General features: G+C 47.9%; 1 protein-coding gene across 14 annotated transcripts in view; it reads right to left on the bottom strand.

Annotated features, from left to right (window-relative positions):
* SEMA5A (semaphorin 5A) overlaps positions 1-20,728 on the bottom strand; it is a 479,052-nt gene that overhangs the window by 186,947 nt on the left and 271,377 nt on the right. For all 14 annotated transcript variants that reach the window (XM_070056841.2, XM_070056840.2, XM_070056845.2 and 11 more), the window contains one exon: positions 1,465-1,527. In XM_070056841.2, coding sequence (XP_069912942.1) covers positions 1,465-1,527 — 63 coding nt within the window. The remainder of the gene's footprint in view (positions 1-1,464; positions 1,528-20,728) is intronic.

Genomic DNA, 20,728 nt, shown 5'->3' with positions numbered 1-20,728 from the left:
TCTAGTCCGAGCTGCTCCCCACACCTGCCTGCTGGAAGAAAATGGCTTTTATTTCAGTCTCCCACAGCTCACCGTTGGAGACAGGGGTCGCCCAGAAAGGACAGCAGCTGCTCCCCACACTGTAACAAGGGCTAAGACTATAGCTATCTACCCACCTCACCAAGACTCACGCATGGCAGGCAAGAGAAAGAAAACCACTGGAAAGCTGTCCAATGCATAATTTCTACAAACACTAAGGATGTTAGAGAGGTCTGGTGGGCATTCGCTTCCATTATTACTTAGTCATGTGTGCGTGGGGGAGGGGCAGTATTCGAAGTCACCATGTCATGACTCCTTGCAACCTGGCGACATCTTTAAATTCTACTGAGTCTCTACAGGTATTTCGTGAGGTTAAATACCATTTGGCAAAGAGCCCTCAGCAACCTCTGCTTTATTTATCTTCGTCTCCAAGAGTTTCCCCAGAAGAGTACAGATTCTCTCTTCTCCTCTTCCTTCTTCCAAGTTCCCTGTTCAGTTTTGGCAAAGCCATTGACAGCTGGCTGTGACTCATCCTCGTGTTTGCCTCAGAGTTGTTCAGATAAGAGGCAGGGAAGCAGCCTATGGAACTGGGCGGGATAAAGAGCATGGCGCTCTTGTCTAAACACAGATTACTGCATTCTCTAAAAGCAAGGGTAGGAAGCATAACTTGGACCACTGATCACTCCAACTCCATACAGCAAGCCCTCACAGCCGCTCAGTGTGCACCTGTCTTCTTCCATCATTCAAAGAATAAGTCACCATTGGAAATGTCCAGACACCAATGAAGTAAGAAGATCACCAGGCAAGTAAGACATAGTGTGCTTGTGCACCAGCCATGATAAAGCTCCTAGAACAATCAACTATAATTCTCTGAAAGATATAGACTTCCTCCAAAGGAAGCCAGCTGACACTATGAAAACAGACACAACATGCACAGTTGCTCAAGAAGTACATTCCAAACTTCGCGATACACTGCTCTCCCCACAGGGTCATGCAGATGTGGATTTGGCAAGAGGGAGAGTGAATGATAATTGTACGTTGAGATAAACCATCGAGAGTGAATCTCCAACTACTGTTGATGTGATATTTTATTCAGTATGTGGTTACATTCTGGAGCCAGCTATAAAGTCTGAAAGAGGGAAATTAAAAGGCAACTTTTAAATTCAAGCCCATACTTTTTCAAATGATATCATAGTCAATTAATTTCACATCTTTGTCTAATGACTGAAAGTGCAAATTAGACCTGATTGTCTTTATGTTCTGAAGCTGAACAATGATTCACTGCTCTGTTCATTTTACTGTAACACTGAAACTGGAGGTTCACCGTATGCACATTTTGAAACTGGCATTTTCCACTGGACAGAGCATCAGGGAATCTCCTCTCCCCCCAGGACTGTCTTAGGTCCAAGGCAAGGTGCTGATGGCTCAGGACTGGGCCCTCCTTACCTGCGACTTGCCCTTGCTGTAACAGGCCTTCCTGGTAGCTTCGTCACACTCCCACTCCACGGCCTGCAGAAAACACCAGAACAGCAACCGTTAGGGAGGCTTCGATTCAATCAACAGGATGGGAGAGCAAGGCACCAGCCGTCAGGTTAGCAAACATGGCGCATCCTGGCATCAGCGTTTCCATAGCAACAGAATTAATACCAATACCTAGAAGTAAGTCTGACACTTGTATTCAGCTTTAAAATCGAGGCATTCTGAATGACTGGGAACCGTGGGGGCCACAAAGCCACAGGATACATCCAGAGGGGGCTTCAATCAAAGTGGGTTGAACATTCACTGCAACCTTCACAGTTCACTTCAATATACGCCACTTATCCAGGTTCACAGCGAGGAAGTGAGGAGGACTTGCCATACCCACCCTATCAACATGCATACAGCCACGACAACTAGACAAACAGGATCCCGATCTGCTCCAAACCCCGCGCTCTATATTCTCTCGGCTCTGACCAAACAGAGCCAGAGTTAAGGCTTAGTTAAGGAAATAAGCTTGCTTCTTAGAAAGGGCAGCTCCATTTCATAAACAAGTTTAAGCATCTCAGTGGGAGTGGACTTGCACAGGGTAAAGGTATTTTTCCATTTCCTCAACTGTTCTTACAACCATTTGCTATCTCACTCTTAGAATTGGATTTCTGAGGAATCCAGGATGTACACCGGTCAAGTCATTACCTGAAAAACGTCTGAATGAGGCGCATTATTTTGGTTAATTCGGGCTAATGTCAAATAATAAAATGAACAAAACTGAAACCAAAAATAGAGGAAGTCAAATAACTTGAAGGAGCGTAATGGCTTTCCTCTGAGGGCCGGGGAGACAAATTTTCCTGATTCTCCTAGACATGAGAATGAACAAGTCAGGCCGACACCACTATCCACTATCTCCTGTCCTGCAAGGAATGCTAGAGCCGAGACGAAGTCCTAGAACACTGCTTCCTGAAGAACTTCTAGTTGCCAAGTGTGAGCCTAGAAGAACATGACTGTGCAGAGGACTCCTCCGGGGTCCACACTCACACTATCTCCCCTGTGGAGATGCAGAGCGGCTGTCAGGGTCCACAGCTGACAAGCGGATTCTTCCTGTTCATCATGTTTGATGGCAACGATAAAGTCACAGCAATTCGGCCTCTGACGTAGACGCTGAGCTGGATCTCACTCCAGCATGGCAAACGCTTCCAGGGAAAGCAACGGCATGTGCCAAGAAGAAGGGAGAGCCTAACGCAGGACCACAGAACGCTATAGGCCTGCGACGCACAATGAAAACAATGAAAACAAGGTGACTGCAGTTCACTGTTTGACCTGTAGTGTATTTCATGCTTAGGTATTTCCAGGCAAGCTCACTCGGTTGTTTTTGGTCTAGAGATACCTGTCTTTTTACATAAGACTGGGTTGATACACAATGTCCTAGTATTTTAGCAGAGTACACATATCCTAACTTTGATATTTTTGTTTTTTTAACCAGAGGCTTAGTGTTTTACATGAGGAGTCTGTCTTTCTAAACCTCCTAGAAAATACACATGAACTTCCTAAAGTTCTTAAAGGCCCTCATAGTAAGAGGGGGATTTGGTGTTATTTATTACAGAGAGGAATTAATGTTATGTAATAAGGAGAAAAACTATACAATGGAATACTTGGGCTCTTGTTGGTGTGGTGATTTTGTTAAGCGTTAAACCGGATGCTCTCTTCAGTTAGCAGGAGAAATAGGGCGGAGGTTAGTGCCAGGGTTAAGGGAAAGAAATAATTATCAAAAGCCATCAAAACTGTTCAGATCCTGCTAACAAAACAGCGAACAAGCCAACTTCACAAGCCCACCTAATTCTTACGCAGCTTTTGCATGTTCAAGACAAATATTGATCAAGGATTAGAAGGGAAAAGTAACTGCAAAAAGAATGACTTTTCAGAACTTAATCGCTTTATCCAGGACACCAAAACAGAACCTCCCACACAAGTTTATTAGGGCTACAAGATATCAGAAAAGTCTGATGGATTTTTCTGGAGACAGTTACTAAAAGTAGAAACGTTACAGTATCACCAGCATGCCAATGGTATTCAAACCAAAAGTAAAAACCCCGACTGAATCGCTGTCTACCTGAACGGAGGAGAAGATCACGGGACGACAGTGGATCAGTTATCACTGCATCTGAAAACAAGTAGGCAAGCGGAGTGGTGACGTTTCCAGATTACACTAGAACTGAGCACTCCAGATAATTCCCAGGGTCTTTGTTCACTCACTAAACTAGAATTTGTCCACTGAATCATGTGGTAGCTATGGGGGAAAATAAACTCATTTATACAGGAGACAAATCCATGTATCACCGGAACTTTCCTGAATTATATCTGTTTCTCAAAGTTACCAATTCTTCTGTTGGAACTCAGGTCGTATTTTATCCTGGTCATAACTTCCTTCCTTCCTTCCATTAGATCCATTCTAACAAATTAAATACCTTTTAAGCCTTTTTGTTCTATTCTCAATGAAGATTTTATTTTCTCATGCCACTTGAATTTGGAATAAATCTTACTATTGATTTGAGAAGCCCCCTCTCTACTTGTGTTCAAATTTATGATACTTTTCTACTTAACCAAATTTATATTTAAACCAATCAAAATGAATGCTCAGCCATTCTACATTCCAGTTATCTATACAAATCTTATGGTCTTCTTTCAAGACATGCCTGGTATTTGTCTTTTTGTATTGCATAATAGCCTGAGAGGAAAGGAATATAAATTCTCTATTCCGTTCCGTGTGTAATCCTCATTTGTGTTTCAGCAGCAGGTGCATGGCAGTAATAACGTGGGTGTGCTGCATATTCAAAGACTTCAGCAGAGGGGCTTTCCAGAAGTTCATGGGAGATGTATTATTAAAAATATATATTTAAATTTCAAAATTTTCTGCACCAAAATAAATCTGTCCTTTAATTTCATCTTCCACAAACTTTTCCATGAATTTTTCAAAGTCTACCAGCAGTGTAGGCAATGAGTTTGAAGCCTTTACATTAAATTAAAATTTGTTATTGTTGAGAGGCAAAGAGACAGAGAGAGACAGAGGGAGCTCCTAGCCACTGGTTCATTCCTAAATGCCTGCAGCGTCCACCCGAGTCTCCCACGGGGGTGGCAGGGATCCAAGTATTTGACCCCTTCCTGCTTCATCTGAGGGTCTGCGTTTGGACGAAGCTGGATGCGGAAGCCGGAGCCAGGTCTTAAACCTGGGTACTCCAGTGTGGAATGCGAATCTTATCCTCTAGGCCAAATGCTAGGCCCATGTTTACCTTTTAAAAGACACGGTGATCCCTGTTGGAGACGCTGTTCTGTTCTGTAAACTCATACAAGTTGGCATCTGTGCTGCTTAACAAGCTGGAGTTTTATCTGTGTACATGCACTCACTCTCCTTCATTTAATACACTCTGGTAGATAATGACTGACGGAAGGAAAAACAGACTTCTAGATAATATCAGCACATATCAGACTTGAATTTACAACAAAATGTACGTGTATTCCATCAGCCTCCACGGCACCATGTTAAATCGGAGAATGAGCAGTGCTCATTTTCATTGTTACAGCTGCCACACACGGGTTCAGCTCAGACCCAGTGCTGCATTCGGACTTAGAACATGATCAACTTTCAGAGGGGACGGAGCTACAAACAGACCGAAAAAGAAGCTGAGTAGGCTTTGAGAAAAACACTTTACATCTGCACAAACCCTGGGGAAGCTAGGAGGTCCTCACCCCTTCATGATATAGCACATACCTCACCGTTCAACACACGCACACGTTCCAGACATGAAAAATGGAGCCGTGATCTCAGGGGCCAATCGGATGCAGGAAGGAAAAAAAGAGATTGGCTCTTTTTATGTACGTGTTCTGCACACATAAATCCACAGTTCTCAGAAGTATACAAACAAAGCTGTGCGTTATCACATTCTGCAGCGAGAGAAGTTAATTAGACAGGGACCGGCGAAGGCAGGCACTTTTCATAAAAATGAAGAGAACAACATTCCAGGCAGATGGGCACTAGTCTTTCAGCAGATGGCTTTGCTAATTAGATCCTGGCAAAAGATAACATTTAAAAAACTAGTTTAATTACACGGCGCCCACAATTAACAACCACCTGAGGGCATTTTTTTTCCTATGTTTGCATTCATATTCTTCTGTCTTGTGTTTCCGTGACACACTGGAGAACGTTACAGTGTCATGGCGATTATAAACACACTGCGAGGGAGGAGCAGACCGTATCTCCATTCAGGAGAAGCAAGTGGTAAACAAGTGGGAGTGTGAGACAGTTGTGATGTGTATGCGGACGTGGGTAAAACACCAGCTGAGCTGGCCTCGCACGTGGACATTTCTGCTCATTACTTTAGTGGGCACACATGTCAAGTGCACAACGAGCGACACTTGCAGTAGAAGACACACACACCACACGCACTCTGGAAGGGTCTGTCCAACATTCCTCTCTGCCTTTGCTCCTTAGTGTATGCCAAGTGTGCTCATTTTTCACATTTGTTCTGCATACACCTGCCATTCTTCCAATGACAAACATAGGCAAGTGTATTTCTTTTCCACCAGTGAGCTTTTGAGTCCAAAGACTGGAAGCAGCCTTTCATCATATCCTCTACCTACTGCTTTCTGATTCTCATTATACTGACGTCATCCGCCGTCGGGAGAGAGACTGTAACCTTAGAGATCCCCACAGAAGGGTGTTAGACTATTTTTAAACTCCTCTATCAAAACCCACGTACCAGCAGACCAAACCTGCCATCATAACTGCAGAGCAGTTGACCTGGTTTGTTGACTGTTCACTGGCATTTTCTTCCTGAGAACTGTAGTAGGCAAAGTGTTTGTTTCCTAGGGTTAATGGGACAAAATACTCATTGGGTGGCATTCATGGCAGAAATGGATTCGTATACTTGGGAGCTAGAAGTCTAGAATCCAGGTGATAGCACAGGTAATTCCTTCCAGAAACTCGGGGGGGGGGATCCGTGTCAGGATGCTCTCCTAGCATCTGCTGGCTGCGGGCCATCCTTGCTGATCTGAGGCTGGTAGGGGCATCACGCCACACGGACTTCTCCCAGTGAGCCTCCCTGTGCCCAAATGCCCCTCGTCTTATAAGGACGCTGTTGTTGGGGGCAGCCTTATCTTAACTAATCATATCTTCAGAGACTATTTCCAAAGGAGGTGACATTCTGAGGATCTGAGTGGTTGTGGATTCTGGGAGGATACTATTCAACCCAACACAAACACTATGGCATCAAAATACAAGCTTGGGATTGCCTGTACTGTAAAATTTATGGTAATGATTCTGATGTAAATTAGTTGCCAAATGTAAGGCAAAATAGTAAGTAACTCAATAAACTTGCAACATGCTACCCTCTGTGCTAAATGCTTTCTATACCTTTATCTCATTTAAGTCTAAAGTATAGAAGTTTGTGCATGTCTCAGTTCAGAGCTGCCGGCATTCTGTAAATATTAATCATACAAGCCACTGATCTCCTTGGCATGCAATGTATTCATTTTTAAAGCCCCTGGATTTATTCACAGCCCTTGTATTGATTTTAAGGGGGATGTGATTCATCAATGAAACCCTGCAGACAACAACTGCATGGCCAGGGTGCCATCTAAGAACCTGGGGTTGGTTTTGTGAAAGTAAACATCTTGGCTTGGAGAATGTGGCGTATTCATGACACAGCAGCAAGGGTGGCTTTTAGAACGAGTGTCAAGGTCCCATCACTCCTCTGCTAAGTCCCCCAGAGGCTCCCTTTCCACTGGCGATAGAAACTGAAGCCATCTGGAAAGTTCTGCTGCATCCAGACCCTTATTTTCTAATGCCCACCCCCGCCATTCCTGGGGAGATGGGTTCCTTGGTGTGGACTCTAAACTTCGCACGTGGCCTGCCGCAGGGCCTGTGGACTAGCTGGTCCCGCTTCCTGGAATACCTTTCCTCCATGTACCTCCCTAGCTAATGCCAACATCACCAGCATGCCTCTGCTCAGCTCATATCAGCTCACTGGGCCCTCTACAGGCATAAACGCAAAACTGGAATCTGCCTCCCTGTTCCCACTAGAAATCAAAGGACACCTGAGCAGGCCGCTTGGTCACTTGGTTCAGGCAGGCATCCACAGCACCTACGACCATGCCTCCCCCACGAAAGCACCCAGTCTACAGTTGGTGAGTAAATGCATGCATATAGGATGCCTTATAGCGATGCCTCTGCTGGTGGCCTCGCGGTGTCTGTCCAGGGAACATGAGGTGATGGAGCCCAGGGGCTGGCTGGGAGAGCCTCCACACACCAGACCATGGCACACACACCCCAACTGCCCTTCCCATCACGCCAACTTCCCTGGCAACTGGACAGGAACGTGAAGGCAGCCGCTGTGGGAGGACCGGCAGGGAAGCACCAGAGTGGGGATCTTCATCATTGGCAGTAATAGATGCCTTCCATACGTGGCTTATTAAGCAGAGTCACATACAAACAGACTGACCTGACGGGTATCAACGTCACAATGTAAGTGAAAAATCATAACAATGAGGGACATCTGAGGTCAAGCGACTGCTGAATCCGAGCATTCTCCTGCCCAGTCATTCCTATATGCACTTCAGATGCCCACGTCTAAAAGAATACAAATCCAGTACATAAGGCCATGTTGAATCTTTAGCCAACCTTGATGCGAGCAGACAACGTATCCGTGATCCACAATAAACCAGATGATCCAGGGAATGTCACAGTAAAAGTTCATTTACCGAACAATTCCGCAGTCTTAAAACTATGAAGTGACATATGTGTAAATGATTCTTAAAAAATGCCTGAGATTCTTGGAGCATTTCTAGATTCCCAGAAACAGTTGGTAAGTCATTGTCTTAAGGGGCCAAATGTCTCTGACAAGCAATGGATGGGGGGACACGGAACAGCAGAGCAATGGAGAACGGGCCATAATGACTACCTGGACATGACTTAGTCCAGCTGCTTTAGAAAGCAGTCTGATACCCAAAGACATTAGAATACCTGGCATAGAATCAAAAATCACCATTATCAGAAACCAAGGCCTCAAGCAATTGTTCGACTTCAAAAATGCTGCTGTTAATCGAAGCCATGCGTGAAGAAGGTAAGGCTGAGACAAGCAGCTGCCCCAGGATCCCAGTAAGATCGCTTTGAAAACAGCACACTGTCCAATTGTAGGTTCTAAATGTAGTGGAAGAAATCCAATTATTAGGGGAATGATTATTTTTATACATGAATTTCCTAAACGTATCAGGATGTAAGACCCAACTCACAGCCAGTCAAGCATGGGACCTGTCGCTCCCCCTCTTCGTGGAGGAACGACACTAAGCCCTGCCTAGGCTTCATATCCGAGTCACGGCACCATTATGTCGCTCCCCCTCTTCGTGGAGGAACGACACAGGACCCTGCGCTGTTCTTTCATCTGCTCGGCCCTCCCCGGGTTTGCTGCTGGTTCTTCCCGGGTTGGCTACTATCCCTTCCACCTCCGTGGAAGGGCAGTTCCCCCTGGCCACATTCCCCACTTCCGCAGGGGAGCGGCACACTGCCGGCCGACTTTCTCGGGGGCTGCACAGGTGTTCCCCTTAGATGTTCCCCTTAGATGTTCCTGGTGCATGCCGTCTCTCTCCTCCTTTATAGTCCTCCTCCGCCAATCCTAACTCGGCTGCCCACACGCCGAGTACGCTGCTCTCCAATCAGGAGCAAGTCCTACAGTTTATTGGTTGAACTGGAGGCAGCTGTGTAAAAGCTGTTTACTTCTCTCCCAGCGCCATATTGTGGGAGAGCAGATGCATAGAATAAGTCTTAATTCCAGTAACTCAGTCCAGTCCGGGCTGCTCCCCACAGGACCGAAGCACGGACACCAGAGTGGACTGACGTTCCGAGAACCAGCTCTCCTGGTTTAGTATTTCCAAACCACACCCGGTGTCAGAGCCATCACGTCTAATGATTTATAAGCATTTTCCCTCTTTAAAAACACACACTTCTCTCTTGTATCACATTGATGATGCTATCTAGGCTTTAAAGAGATGTATCATGACCAAATTAGAATTCGATGCTTTATCTGATGAAGCATTTATTCTGCGCATGCAAAGATTGCTGAAAGTCACAAAAAGCATCCGATGGAACTGAGCTGCTGTTGCTTCTCTTGGAAAAAGATTTACTGACTTGAAAGGCAGAGAGAGAGGGAGAGTTAGAGAGAAGGCGAGAGAAAGAGCGCTCTCTTCCATCTGCTGGTTCACTCCTAAAATGGCTGCAAGGCTGAGACCGCTCCAAGCCGATGCCAGGAGCTGCTTCCGAGTCTCCCACGTGGGTGCTAGGGTGCAAGCACCTGGCCATCCTCTGCTGCCTCCCCAGGCACATTAGCAGGGAGCTGGATTGGATGCAGACAGCCAGGACTCAAACCGGCGCCCATACGGGATGCTGGCATTGCAGGCAGCGGCTTTACAATGCCGGCCCCAGCTGAACTTCTCGTGACTGCTGGGAGACTTTCTGGGACACAGGCAGTGTGGTTAGCAGCAAAGCTTTCGCCCACTGACCACTGGCACTCGTATTCTGTTGCCAGTGGGGAAAGGGAAGATAAACCACCCTGGCACGGCCACAGGCACGCATTTCCCAGACGCAGGATGAGAGTTCATCCGGGAAGCCGGTTTAAGCGTTCCAAGGGGACTGCACCTAACAGACAGCACGAAGGACAAGGGTTTCATCTGGCAGCGGCGTGAAGTGGATGTAAAAAAGACCCCAGCAATCACGGCATAGATGCAAACGAGGATGCAGCAACCCCGCACATCTCTGTTTGTTTGGCTTAGAATTTTATTGATGCTAATAAAATATTTTATGTTTTCAAGAGGAAAATCCCATTTGTGACTCTGTGTTAGATGTCTCTGGCTTGGGATAGAGAGCCAGCTATATTGGGGTCATTTGTTTGAGTTTTATTGTTATTGTATACCCTGGCTAAATCCTAATGAAGACATTCTACATGAAATGCCAGCTTCCCTAGCCAATGTGGATGTAAACAGACGGATGGTTGCTTTCAGCTTTTCCATTTTCCGATTCTTCTGAAAGCAAACCACACTTCACCCCTGCTAGCTCTTCTCCACAGCTGTGAGTCAGGGTACACACCAGGCACTGGCGCTTCGGGAGCCCAGACGGGCATGCATCCCAGGAGCTGTCTCGTGCTCACTGAATTACTCCGAACCCGCTTATCGGTCACGTCACCACACCGCTTTCCCGAGATGCACCTTCTCTCTTCAGAGCCTGACTTCACTTCCAGGTTGGAAACACACTGATCGCTTTGCCCGACCTCAAGATCCACCAAAAGGCCTTTGTAGATGCCTTATGCAGCACTGTCTCCATAGACTTGTGTTTTCTGCTAAGATCAATGCACATTAAAGTGTGTTTGCTGGTGTACATTTGAGCAACCATATTTCATGCTTTCTTTAAATAAAATGTGTAACCGGATGATAGACTTCTGTTCAAAAAACTCATTATTTACATTATTACCAGAACGTTAAATTTGAAGTTAATGAAAATTATCTATAAATTCATTTCCCAGTTGATATTTAAACTCATAACTTTATGAATATGTGGTAGGATGTATGAAATAATTTAGCATTAAACCGAAACTGTGTGATTCTGCTGTTTATTTCTTCAACATTTGTTTCTCTCTTCTACAGCACAATCTGTTTATTTACATGTCCAAGGAGCTCTAAAATATTATGATTACTAGTAGCAAATCTTAGATGAAAAAAAGAAAATGTACAAAAGTATGTTGACTGCGAGAATAAAGAGTTGATTTTTTCATATTTGTAATATCAAAGATACCTTGATTGAAAATACATACTTAGTGGCCGGCGCCGCGGCTCACTAGGCTAATCCTCCGCCTAGCGGCGCCGGCACCCCGGGTTCTAGTCCCGGTCGGGGCGCCGGATTCTGTCCCGGTTGCCCCTCTTCCAGGCCAGCCCTCTGCTGTGGCCAGGGAGTGCAGTGGAGGATGGCCCAGGTGCTTGGGCCCTACACCCCATGGGAGACCAGGAAAAGCACCTGGCTCCTGGCTCCTGCCATCGGATCAGCGCGCTGCGCCGGCCGCAGCACACCGGCCGCGGCGGCCATTGGAGGGTGAACCAACGGCAAAGGAAGACCTTTCTCTCTGTCTCTCTCTCTCACTGTCCACTCTGCCTGTCAAAATAAAAAAAAAAAAAAAAGAAAAAGAAAAAAAGAAAATACATACTTAGTTATAATTTTACAACACTTCCCTCTCCTTCCAATGCCTCTTTTGTTATGTGATTAGCCAAGGTTGTCAGTTAATTGCCAAATGTTGCCACTTCACACAGTTTGCCAAGAAGGGCATCCGACTTTGAAGTAAACAAATGACTTAACAACAGTAGATTCTGCTCTCCGGCTCTGAGTGCACTCCAGAAACACAAACACAGTGCATGTGAGGGGACCCTCGCCAAGAACAAGACGGCCACCAGCACCCCTGGACCGTGTGGCTGTTCCTTCACAGCGAGGAAAGACCAGCAATGTGACACAGCTCAGGCTCTGGAGACGGGGAGAGCGCTGGGGTACCTGGGGTACCCAGGGCGGGGAGGCCGCGGGGGCTGTGACATCCCTGGAGGGGCGGGGAGGCCGCAGGGGCTGCGTCAGCCACAAGCTGGGAGAGACCACGGATACAGTCACCCCCAGAATCACTGCACGGAGCCCAGCTCAGCCAACACCTTGGTTTCAGTCCCCAGGAATCCTTGTGGACTGTAGGGAACACATTCCTGCCGCTTTAAGGTGATTTGTCACAGCCGCTGCAGGAGATGGATGCAGCCACACACAAGTGACCAGAGGAACTCACTCACACACACGCGACCACTCACATGTACACGAATCACTGCAGGAACACACTTACACATGTGTATGGTCTACTCACACGCACACGAATCACTGCAGGGACACACCCATGCGTGTGCTCCACTCACACGGACACAGAACACTGCAGGGACACACACATGCGTGTGCTCCACTCACACAGACACAGATCACCGCAGGGACACACACACGCGTGTGCTCCACTCACACGGACACAGATCACCGCAGGGACACACACATGCGTGTGCTCTGCTCACACATGCACAGAACACTGCAGGGACACACACATGTGTGTGCTCCACTCACACGCTCACAGAACACGGCAGGGACACACACATGCGTGTGCTCCACTCACATGGACACAAAACATGGCAGGGACACACCCATGTGTGTGCTCCACTCACACGTTCACAGAACACTGCAGGGACACACTTACATAAACATGTGCTCCTTGCACACAGATCACCAGAGGGATACACACACTCTCACACACATAACCCACTGTGTATCTAGCAGGTGTGTTCACCTCTGTGTATCGGCTGAATATCTGAGCTCGCGACATCGTAGGAGACTGGCCTGTTACCCAAAGTGCAAGATCATAGTGTGTTACCCACACAGACCTCCAAGGCAGGAAGGGTGTTTGCTGCGGATTATCACCAACAAGAGCTGGCACAAGACAGGCTGAGAAATGGCAGACGTCATCTTTGGAAGAAGACTTCCATTTACAAAGGAAATCTCCATTCGCTCCACGCTCCGGCTCCTTCTCCCTCTCCTCTCCTCGGCCACACCACAAGAGATGACTCCCTGACCACCTAAGAGCATCCTGGCGACGGGGAGGGCGCGGCAGTCACTCTGCCTAGGAAGCCCCAGCCTTGTTTCCCCAGCTTCTCCCGGTCGCCTTCCCAGAGCTGACCCCACTCACACCTTTCACCTAAAGGTGGCACTGAAGCCTGAACTTAGGCACCCGTGGGATCTGCTCATTCCTCTGGGCCTCTCTCACGCCTACGTCCTGTGTACACACACTAATATTTTCGGGTGCTTCGCTCTCATCATAAGCTGTAATTTGATATTTGTTTCTCTGCAGATGAGAAATTTCAAGGGTAGAGGAGAATTGTATCCTCCCCTGGACCATGAATAGGAAGGAGGCAGTCAGATGTCCAAGAGCTCTCAGGAGAGACACAGTGTGATCCTGGGAGCAGTGAGGGTGGCACCTGACCTTAGCGTGAGGAGCTAGCCTGCATCAAGCAAAGATTCGCAGTGCAGTGGGGCCACAGAGGAAGGAACTGGTGCGTGAGGGAGTGGGGAGGGGTGGCATTCAGGAAGAGCAAAGGGGACAGGCAGGGAAAAGGCTGGAGAGGGGAAGCAAGGGCATCTAGGACGCAGGATGGAGAGGGCTGTGTCTGACGGAGGCCCACAGCTCAGGACAGGCCCCAAGCAGGGCCAAGCAGGGCAGGTTTCACTCTCCCCACGACCACCACATGTATAAAAGGCCTTGTGGACTTTTCGTAAGATACCTGCAGGGTGCGGTGGATAATCGAGAAAGCACTCTGGCGGATGAGAAATCCTGGCTGCAGAATGGGTTTCGGAGTGAAAACCGGGAAGTGGGCAGAGTGCTGGCGGCCAGCGGGCAGGGCTGACGGCCTGCAGAAGGCAAGGGTGACCCGGGACAGGAGGGAGGCACGGTTACCGCGCACTCGGCAGTGGGAAGGGCATGGTCTTGCTGAAAAGGCAGATGAGTGCGTGGACAGATGCAGCTCCAGTCTGCGCCACAGTAAGAACCGAATTCCCAGCTGCTTCTCTGTCCACAGTAGGACTCCTGTCCCAGGAAAACGAAGACAGCCTGCTTGAAGAAACACATCACAGGTCAGAGCACCTGCCTCCAACCCATCACGTCTGTGAATCAGATCTACTTTAGCTCATTGCTAATAAATTGACTTTTCAAAACAAATGAAAAAAAAAAAAACCCACATTAATCACAGGAAAGGTATCTCTCACATCGAAGAATATAAAGTAGTTCCCCTCAAGAACTTCGTTTTCCACACCAAATGATAATGATTTATTTGCTTGGGATTTTATTCACATCCCCGGACACACAAATGAGTTAGATATGACACCAACTGAAACAAAAACCGAGCGAAAACTTAGAATTTTCGACTTCCAGGAGATCTGGCCAAATTGAAATCTACAAGAGGAGAAAACGAAGAAAAACAGGATTGCACATTAACTTCTTCCTATCTGTTAGTATTACATTTCTCCTAGGCTGTCACCTACATAGAAGAATTCTGAAAAGAAATATGCTAATAAGAGCTAATATTTACTTTGCCTTCAACCTACACAAGAGAGGGCTTTTCCTCCTTAACCAATTCACTTCCGAAGCCACAGTGAGTTTCAGCTACACCGTCTCAACTACAGCTCCAACAGTGGCAGTGAAAGCCCAATGCTATTTCCAAGGAATATTTCGGGTCTGACTTCGCTTTTGAGTGTGAGCAGGACTCACCACTTGCAACCTTTAGATCAGTGTGGTGAGTTTAACTACAGCCTCTCTGTAAGCGCATCTGGCTGAGAGGCATCAGTCGCACTGAGCTGACATCGCGTTCCAGGTGTAACTGGTTACATAGGCGGAGGAGCAGAGCGACAACAGAAACGACACTGGACCGTGTGCCGTAGGGAACACCCTACCAGGGCTGCCAGGAAGACCGTGGGGGGAGTGTGACCGGGGCAGCACACGCATGCAGAGAAATGAGAGTGAACCAGCTCATGCCCTGCATGGTGTCGGTATCTTCCCGCCCCTCTGGACCCCCAAGATTCCACCTGCCCTTTCGAAAAATGAGACGCAGGCACTAGTATTCCATTTGCCTTACACACACAGCAGGTAGACAGGTGCCAACACTGTCAAACTATTAGGTATAGGTGACCTGGGATTTGAACTCAGGCCACCCTGGGCCAGGGCTCTGTGGTCCTCACCCAGGGCCTCTCACTTCTAGATCCCGTCCTGCCTCGAGCATCCGTCCTACTCAATGACTGGGTCTCCCTGCTTTGAACTTGCCAGAGGAAATAACAAGTGCTGCTTTCTATGTCTAATGAAAGGGGAAGAGATCCTGGTCGGGAAATGGACTCAGAGAGAATGCCTCCTCATGGCCTCATTCCTGAGATGTCCACATTACTGATCTTTCATCCTGATTTTAATGCAGACTCTCCACATACCTCCCATTTGAAAGTACTGGCTGTAATCTCAACATGCATGGAAAACCCTAATGCAGTCTTAACAGAGAATAGTCCTATAACTCTGCATTTCTGTGTCATTACCCATATCCACTTGAAATAACAGCAAATGGCCAAAGAGCATGGATGCACATGTGCGTGGCTGAGTGTGGACAGAACGCGGAGAGAATCCCACTGGGAGTCTTTCTACAGGGCTACAGATGACTGCACTATGCTATAAGCGGGTTTATACACCCAAAGTGAGTGCATGTGTTGCATTAGGGCAAACAGAGTCAAGACTAACCCCCAGAGACACTGTGCAAGCTGACCGCACCGACTAAAAGGTGGCACCATCGTCAACGCACTACGCGGGCATGGCGAGGTTCCGAGATCCCTGTCTCTCCTGTGTGGTGAAAGGCAGGTCTCTGCCTCCCCACATGGAGCTGGGAAGCTAACCTGTGTCCCCCCCATAGCAAGGGCACCCCACAAAGTGCATGGGAAGCAGGCCAGGGTGAGGAAGCATGGGGCCTGGCACATGCCTGGCTCCTCTACTTCTGCAGGGCTCACCTCCCGGCTTCTCCACTTAAACCTGCCATGACCCTCGCATGACCCTAGACAGACTCATGAGGTGGTCCCCCTACTGCTGTATCCAGCCCAGTGGTGCCTCCCAAAATGGTCTCAGGGCTGATACTCACGTGACAAGACGGAGCTAAACCCTCTCCCCAGAGCTACCACACAGAAGATGGCTAGGTGCTACATATATTATTAATTCAGCACTTTCGAGGACAACCACACCCTCAAAGCACGCTAACAGCTCTGAGATAAGTAATGCTCACAGTCGTCCACCTAATTTCCTAGGACCTATGACAAGTCTGATTAGGTTGAATAATTAGGAAAAGCTATTTTTTTTCTTCTTTGTTATGACAACTTTCTTCCATATACTTTTCATGTGTGTTCTCACTCAGGGCAATTGATTTAATGAATTATGATGATAGATAATTAGGCCTCTTAATTACTCTCTTAGGATTATTGTAGCTGTGAAAATCAAGCCCCCTACACACACTTTCAAACAGCAATTATAAAAGATTTAATTGCTTTTTAATTTGGTAATGATTCCTGATTTTGAATATTATCTCTGATCCCAATACATTCATTACTTCCTTTGCACATCCAAAGACTTTATCAGTCTATTTATAACTGTTTTGACTGGTCTGCCTTCTATGGCGCGTTGGCATATACCGTTATCATCTGTTACATTTGTGTTCCAGCTAATACACAATCCAGGTGACTTGAAAAACTCATAATGCTGAATTATCCAAGTTTAACAGAACTTATAAAAATATGAGGTAGCAAATCCAAGTGTGTCTCAAAAAAAGCTGAGGATCTCACCTTTTCCTGACATCTGACCCTGGCTGTTTCCCAAAGAACTCTTCCATGGACCATTCTAGTCGATCCCCACTCTTCCTCTAAACCGTGAGAGGCCTCAGAAGAAAGACTCTTGGTATGAGGAAGTAGTTTCTATAATGTTTTTCCATGATGATAAACAAAATTACAAGAGCTCCTCCAAAAAGCAAAAAAGTTTGCTCCTCCTGGCCCAGCAGCACTAGGAGCGCTCACTGAGATCTCTGTGTTGAAAGCTGATGTGCTCACAACAAGACCTGGGATGAAACCTTGTGCCACTTCATGGAGTCATTCGACCCCTTCTGTGCCAGGAAAACAGCAGAAAGCACGCAGTTAGCGATGCAGTCCTAGTTCCATGTAGTCCGGTTCAACGTGTCAACGTGTTCCACTAACACTCCCTGAGCTCCATCACTGACAGAGGAGAGATACCACAGAGCCGTTCTCAAGCCTCCTGGCTTTCAGAAACCCTCACCTACCGAGCCAACAGAGAAAGTGACTTGTAAACAAGTAATTACCACACAAAGTAAGAAGCACAGATATATGCCAGGGGACTTCAAACGTTAATTAAAAATGATATTAAAATATGAGTTTATCTGTGCTACCATTTTTTAAATTTGTACATAGTTTTTGCTCATAATACCCTTCTCTGTATCTTGTGAAACCCCTTGGTGTCCTTGAAGGATTGGTTCCAGGACCCCAGAGACACCAAAATCTGCAAGTTCCTTGTAGAAAATAGCACAGTATTTGCAAATACCCTACAGGTAGCCTCCCTAACACTTTTCAAGCATTCCTCATACATATGTAACACAATGTAAATGCTACACTAACAATTGTTCATCTGTGCCACTCAGTGAACAAGGACAAGAAAAACGTCGGTTTGTGTTCAATAAAGAAGCAATTTTTTCCTTTCCCCATCAGCAGTTAGTTGAGTCAGTGGAAGTGGAACCCACTGGGGTGGAGGGCTGGTGCTCCGTGAGAGTGCAAGGAGGGGCACCCTCGGGAAGGGAGAGGGAGGAATGCCGGAAGTTCTTCAACAGACAAGAGAGGCAGAGGCTTGCAGGGAGCAGGGGAGTGAGCACTCAACATCTGGGGGAAGTGGGCCAGCATCCAGTGCTCAGGGAACCGCAGGGGTCCGTGTGGGTGAAGGCCACGAGGAACGGCAGTGAGCTGAAGCTGGGCAGACAGAGCCCACCAGACGGTGATGCTTCCCACACCATGCGAGGGTGCGAAGCAGGAAGGTAACAGCATAAACATACATGATGACAATACGGCCCGACGTGCAATTCAGAAAGAGAACTAGAGGAACAGGGACGGAATGCATGAGGGAGCAGAAAACGATGCACAGAGGACACGAGCTGGTCTGGGCTAAGCACTCGGCAGTAAAGCAACAAGGCTGGATTCCGGGAGCCTGGGGAAGGTGTGCCAGCTGCAGACTGAGCAGACTGGCACAGCCACAGGGCTGTGTACCATTATCCAAGGTGGGGACTACTGCACGCATCCACCGCTGTGGACGCAAGTCCTCAATCTGATCTCTGAGCTGAGTTGCGAGCTGCACATCCACAGGGCGCCGCAGCTGTGCAGAGTTAAGGAGCTGCAGTGGAAGAAAAACAAAACACTGCTCATCTTGGACCTTCTGCTCGTCTTTGGTCAGGAGCGATGGGACTGTAGGTGTGACTCTGACATTTTATTAATTTTAGTTTTTGGTTTTGTTGTTTTGGGGAGGTGGAGAATGGAATACGAAATCACTCACACCAGCTCACACAACCAGAAAACTGCATTCTGCGTCCACATCACGGTGCTGCTGTGCTGTGGGGGTAAGGATAAGCCAAGGGCTTGCTCAGAGAGCGAAACCATCCACTGGACCGCAGACACATGCGTGAGCCCCACCACACTGACACGGAGACACTCACCAGAGTCCTTGCTCCTGGAATACACTGCCAGACTCCGAGCATGACAATCTGAGCATCCTGATATTAACTCTTCAGTCACATCAGAAAGGGGTGGGGCTGGCTGTGGGGTAGCGGGTAAGGCCACTGCCTGCAGTGCCGGCATCCCATATGGGTGCTGACTCGGGTCCCGGCTGCTCCACTTCTGATCCAGCTCTCTGCTATGGCACCTGGGCCCCTGTACCCACACGGAGTCCTGGAAGAAGCTCCTGGCTTCAGAAGGACCTCAGGTCCAGGCACTGCGGCCATTTGGGGAGTGAACCAGTGGATGGACGACCTCCCTCTCTCTGCCTCTCTGTAACTCTGCCTTTCAAATAAATAAGGAAATGTTTAAAAAAAAGAAAAAAGAGCTGGCCCCTCTTCCCACGGTCTACAACCCAGCCTACCCAGCTTTGCCCTTGTCCTTGAACTCTCCTGCCCGGTCTCCTTGACTAGTTCCTCCTTGGCTATGTTTCCTGCATGATCAAACAGCCTCACCTCCCTTGCCATCACCGCCTTTCCTCCCTGGAGAGCCTCACCTGGTCTCACGATGGTAAAAATCCCTGGCAGACCCGCCTACCTGCCTGCCTGTAATTGCCGAGCCATGAATTCTTCCAGCTCTCTCCTTGGCACACCCTGGGGGATACCCAAAGGCATCTCAGACACAACCCAAATCACCACACGTGGTTTTCCTTGCTGCTTGATGAGCAGCTTCCCCCCTAAGGTGGCCCATGTCACCGCCCACCTCACTGCTCTGGTCAAAAATACATGAGTCACCCAGAATTCTTCCTCTTCCCCACTGCCAACCTCCAATCCACCCACAAACCCTATTGCGTCTAAAAGAAGTGAACCAAAATCCCAAATGCATCCATTTCTCCAGGAGAAACTCTTACCTAAATATTAAGACAACAATTTCCTAATTCTGTTCTTTCTCCAACTTAGCCCCATTACAACCCTTTTCTCTCTACCTCATTGGAAGTAACTTTATTAATATTATTATTATTTTTTTTGTTTTTATTTATTTATTTATTTATTTTTTTGACAGGCAGAGTGGACAGTGAGAGAGAGAGACAGAGAGAAAGGTCTTCCCTTGCCGTTGGTTCACCCTCCAATGGCCGCCGCGGCCGGCGCGCTGCGGCCGGCGCACTGTGCTGATCCGATGGCAGGAGCCAGGAGCCAGGTGCTTTTCCTGGTCTCCCATGGGGTGCAGGGCCCAAGCACCTGGGCCATCCTCCACTGCACTCCCTAGCCACAGCAGAGGGCTGGCCTGGAAGAGGGGCAACCGGGACAGAATCCGGCGCCCCGACCGGGACTAGAACCCGGTGTGCCAGCGCCGCTAGGCGGAGGATTAGCCTAGTGAGCCGCGGCGCCGGCCTATTAATATTATTATTATTATTTTTAACAGGCAAAGTTAGACAGTGAAAGAGAGACAGAGAGAAAGGTCTTCCTTTCCGTTGGTTCACCCCCCAGGTAGCCGCTACGGTCAGTGCATTGTAGCTGGCGCGCTGCGCCAATCCGAAGCCAGGAGCCAGGTGCTTCTCCTGGTCTCCCATGGGGTGCAGGGCCCAAGCACTTGGGCCATCCTCCACTGTACTCCCTGGCCACAGCAGAGAGCTGGCCTGGGAGAGGGGCAATCAGAACAGAATCCGGCGCCCCGACCAGGACTAGAACCCTGGTGTGCCGGCGCCGCAGGCAGAGGATTAGCCAAGTGAGCTGTGAAGCCGGCCCTATTATTATTATTATTATTATTATTATTATTAATTTGAAAGATACAAAGAGAGCCTTCATCTACTTATTTCCTGCCCAAACTCAATCTCACAGGGATTTCCAGGACCCAAGCGCATGA

This window comes from Oryctolagus cuniculus, chromosome 14, assembly GCF_051225735.1.
Source record: "Oryctolagus cuniculus isolate XC-2025 breed Fujian yellow rabbit chromosome 14, ASM5122573v1, whole genome shotgun sequence".
Taxonomy (NCBI): domain Eukaryota; kingdom Metazoa; phylum Chordata; class Mammalia; order Lagomorpha; family Leporidae; genus Oryctolagus; species Oryctolagus cuniculus.
Note: the sequence above shows the minus strand (reverse complement) of the source record. Positions and strands in the feature narration are given on the sequence as shown.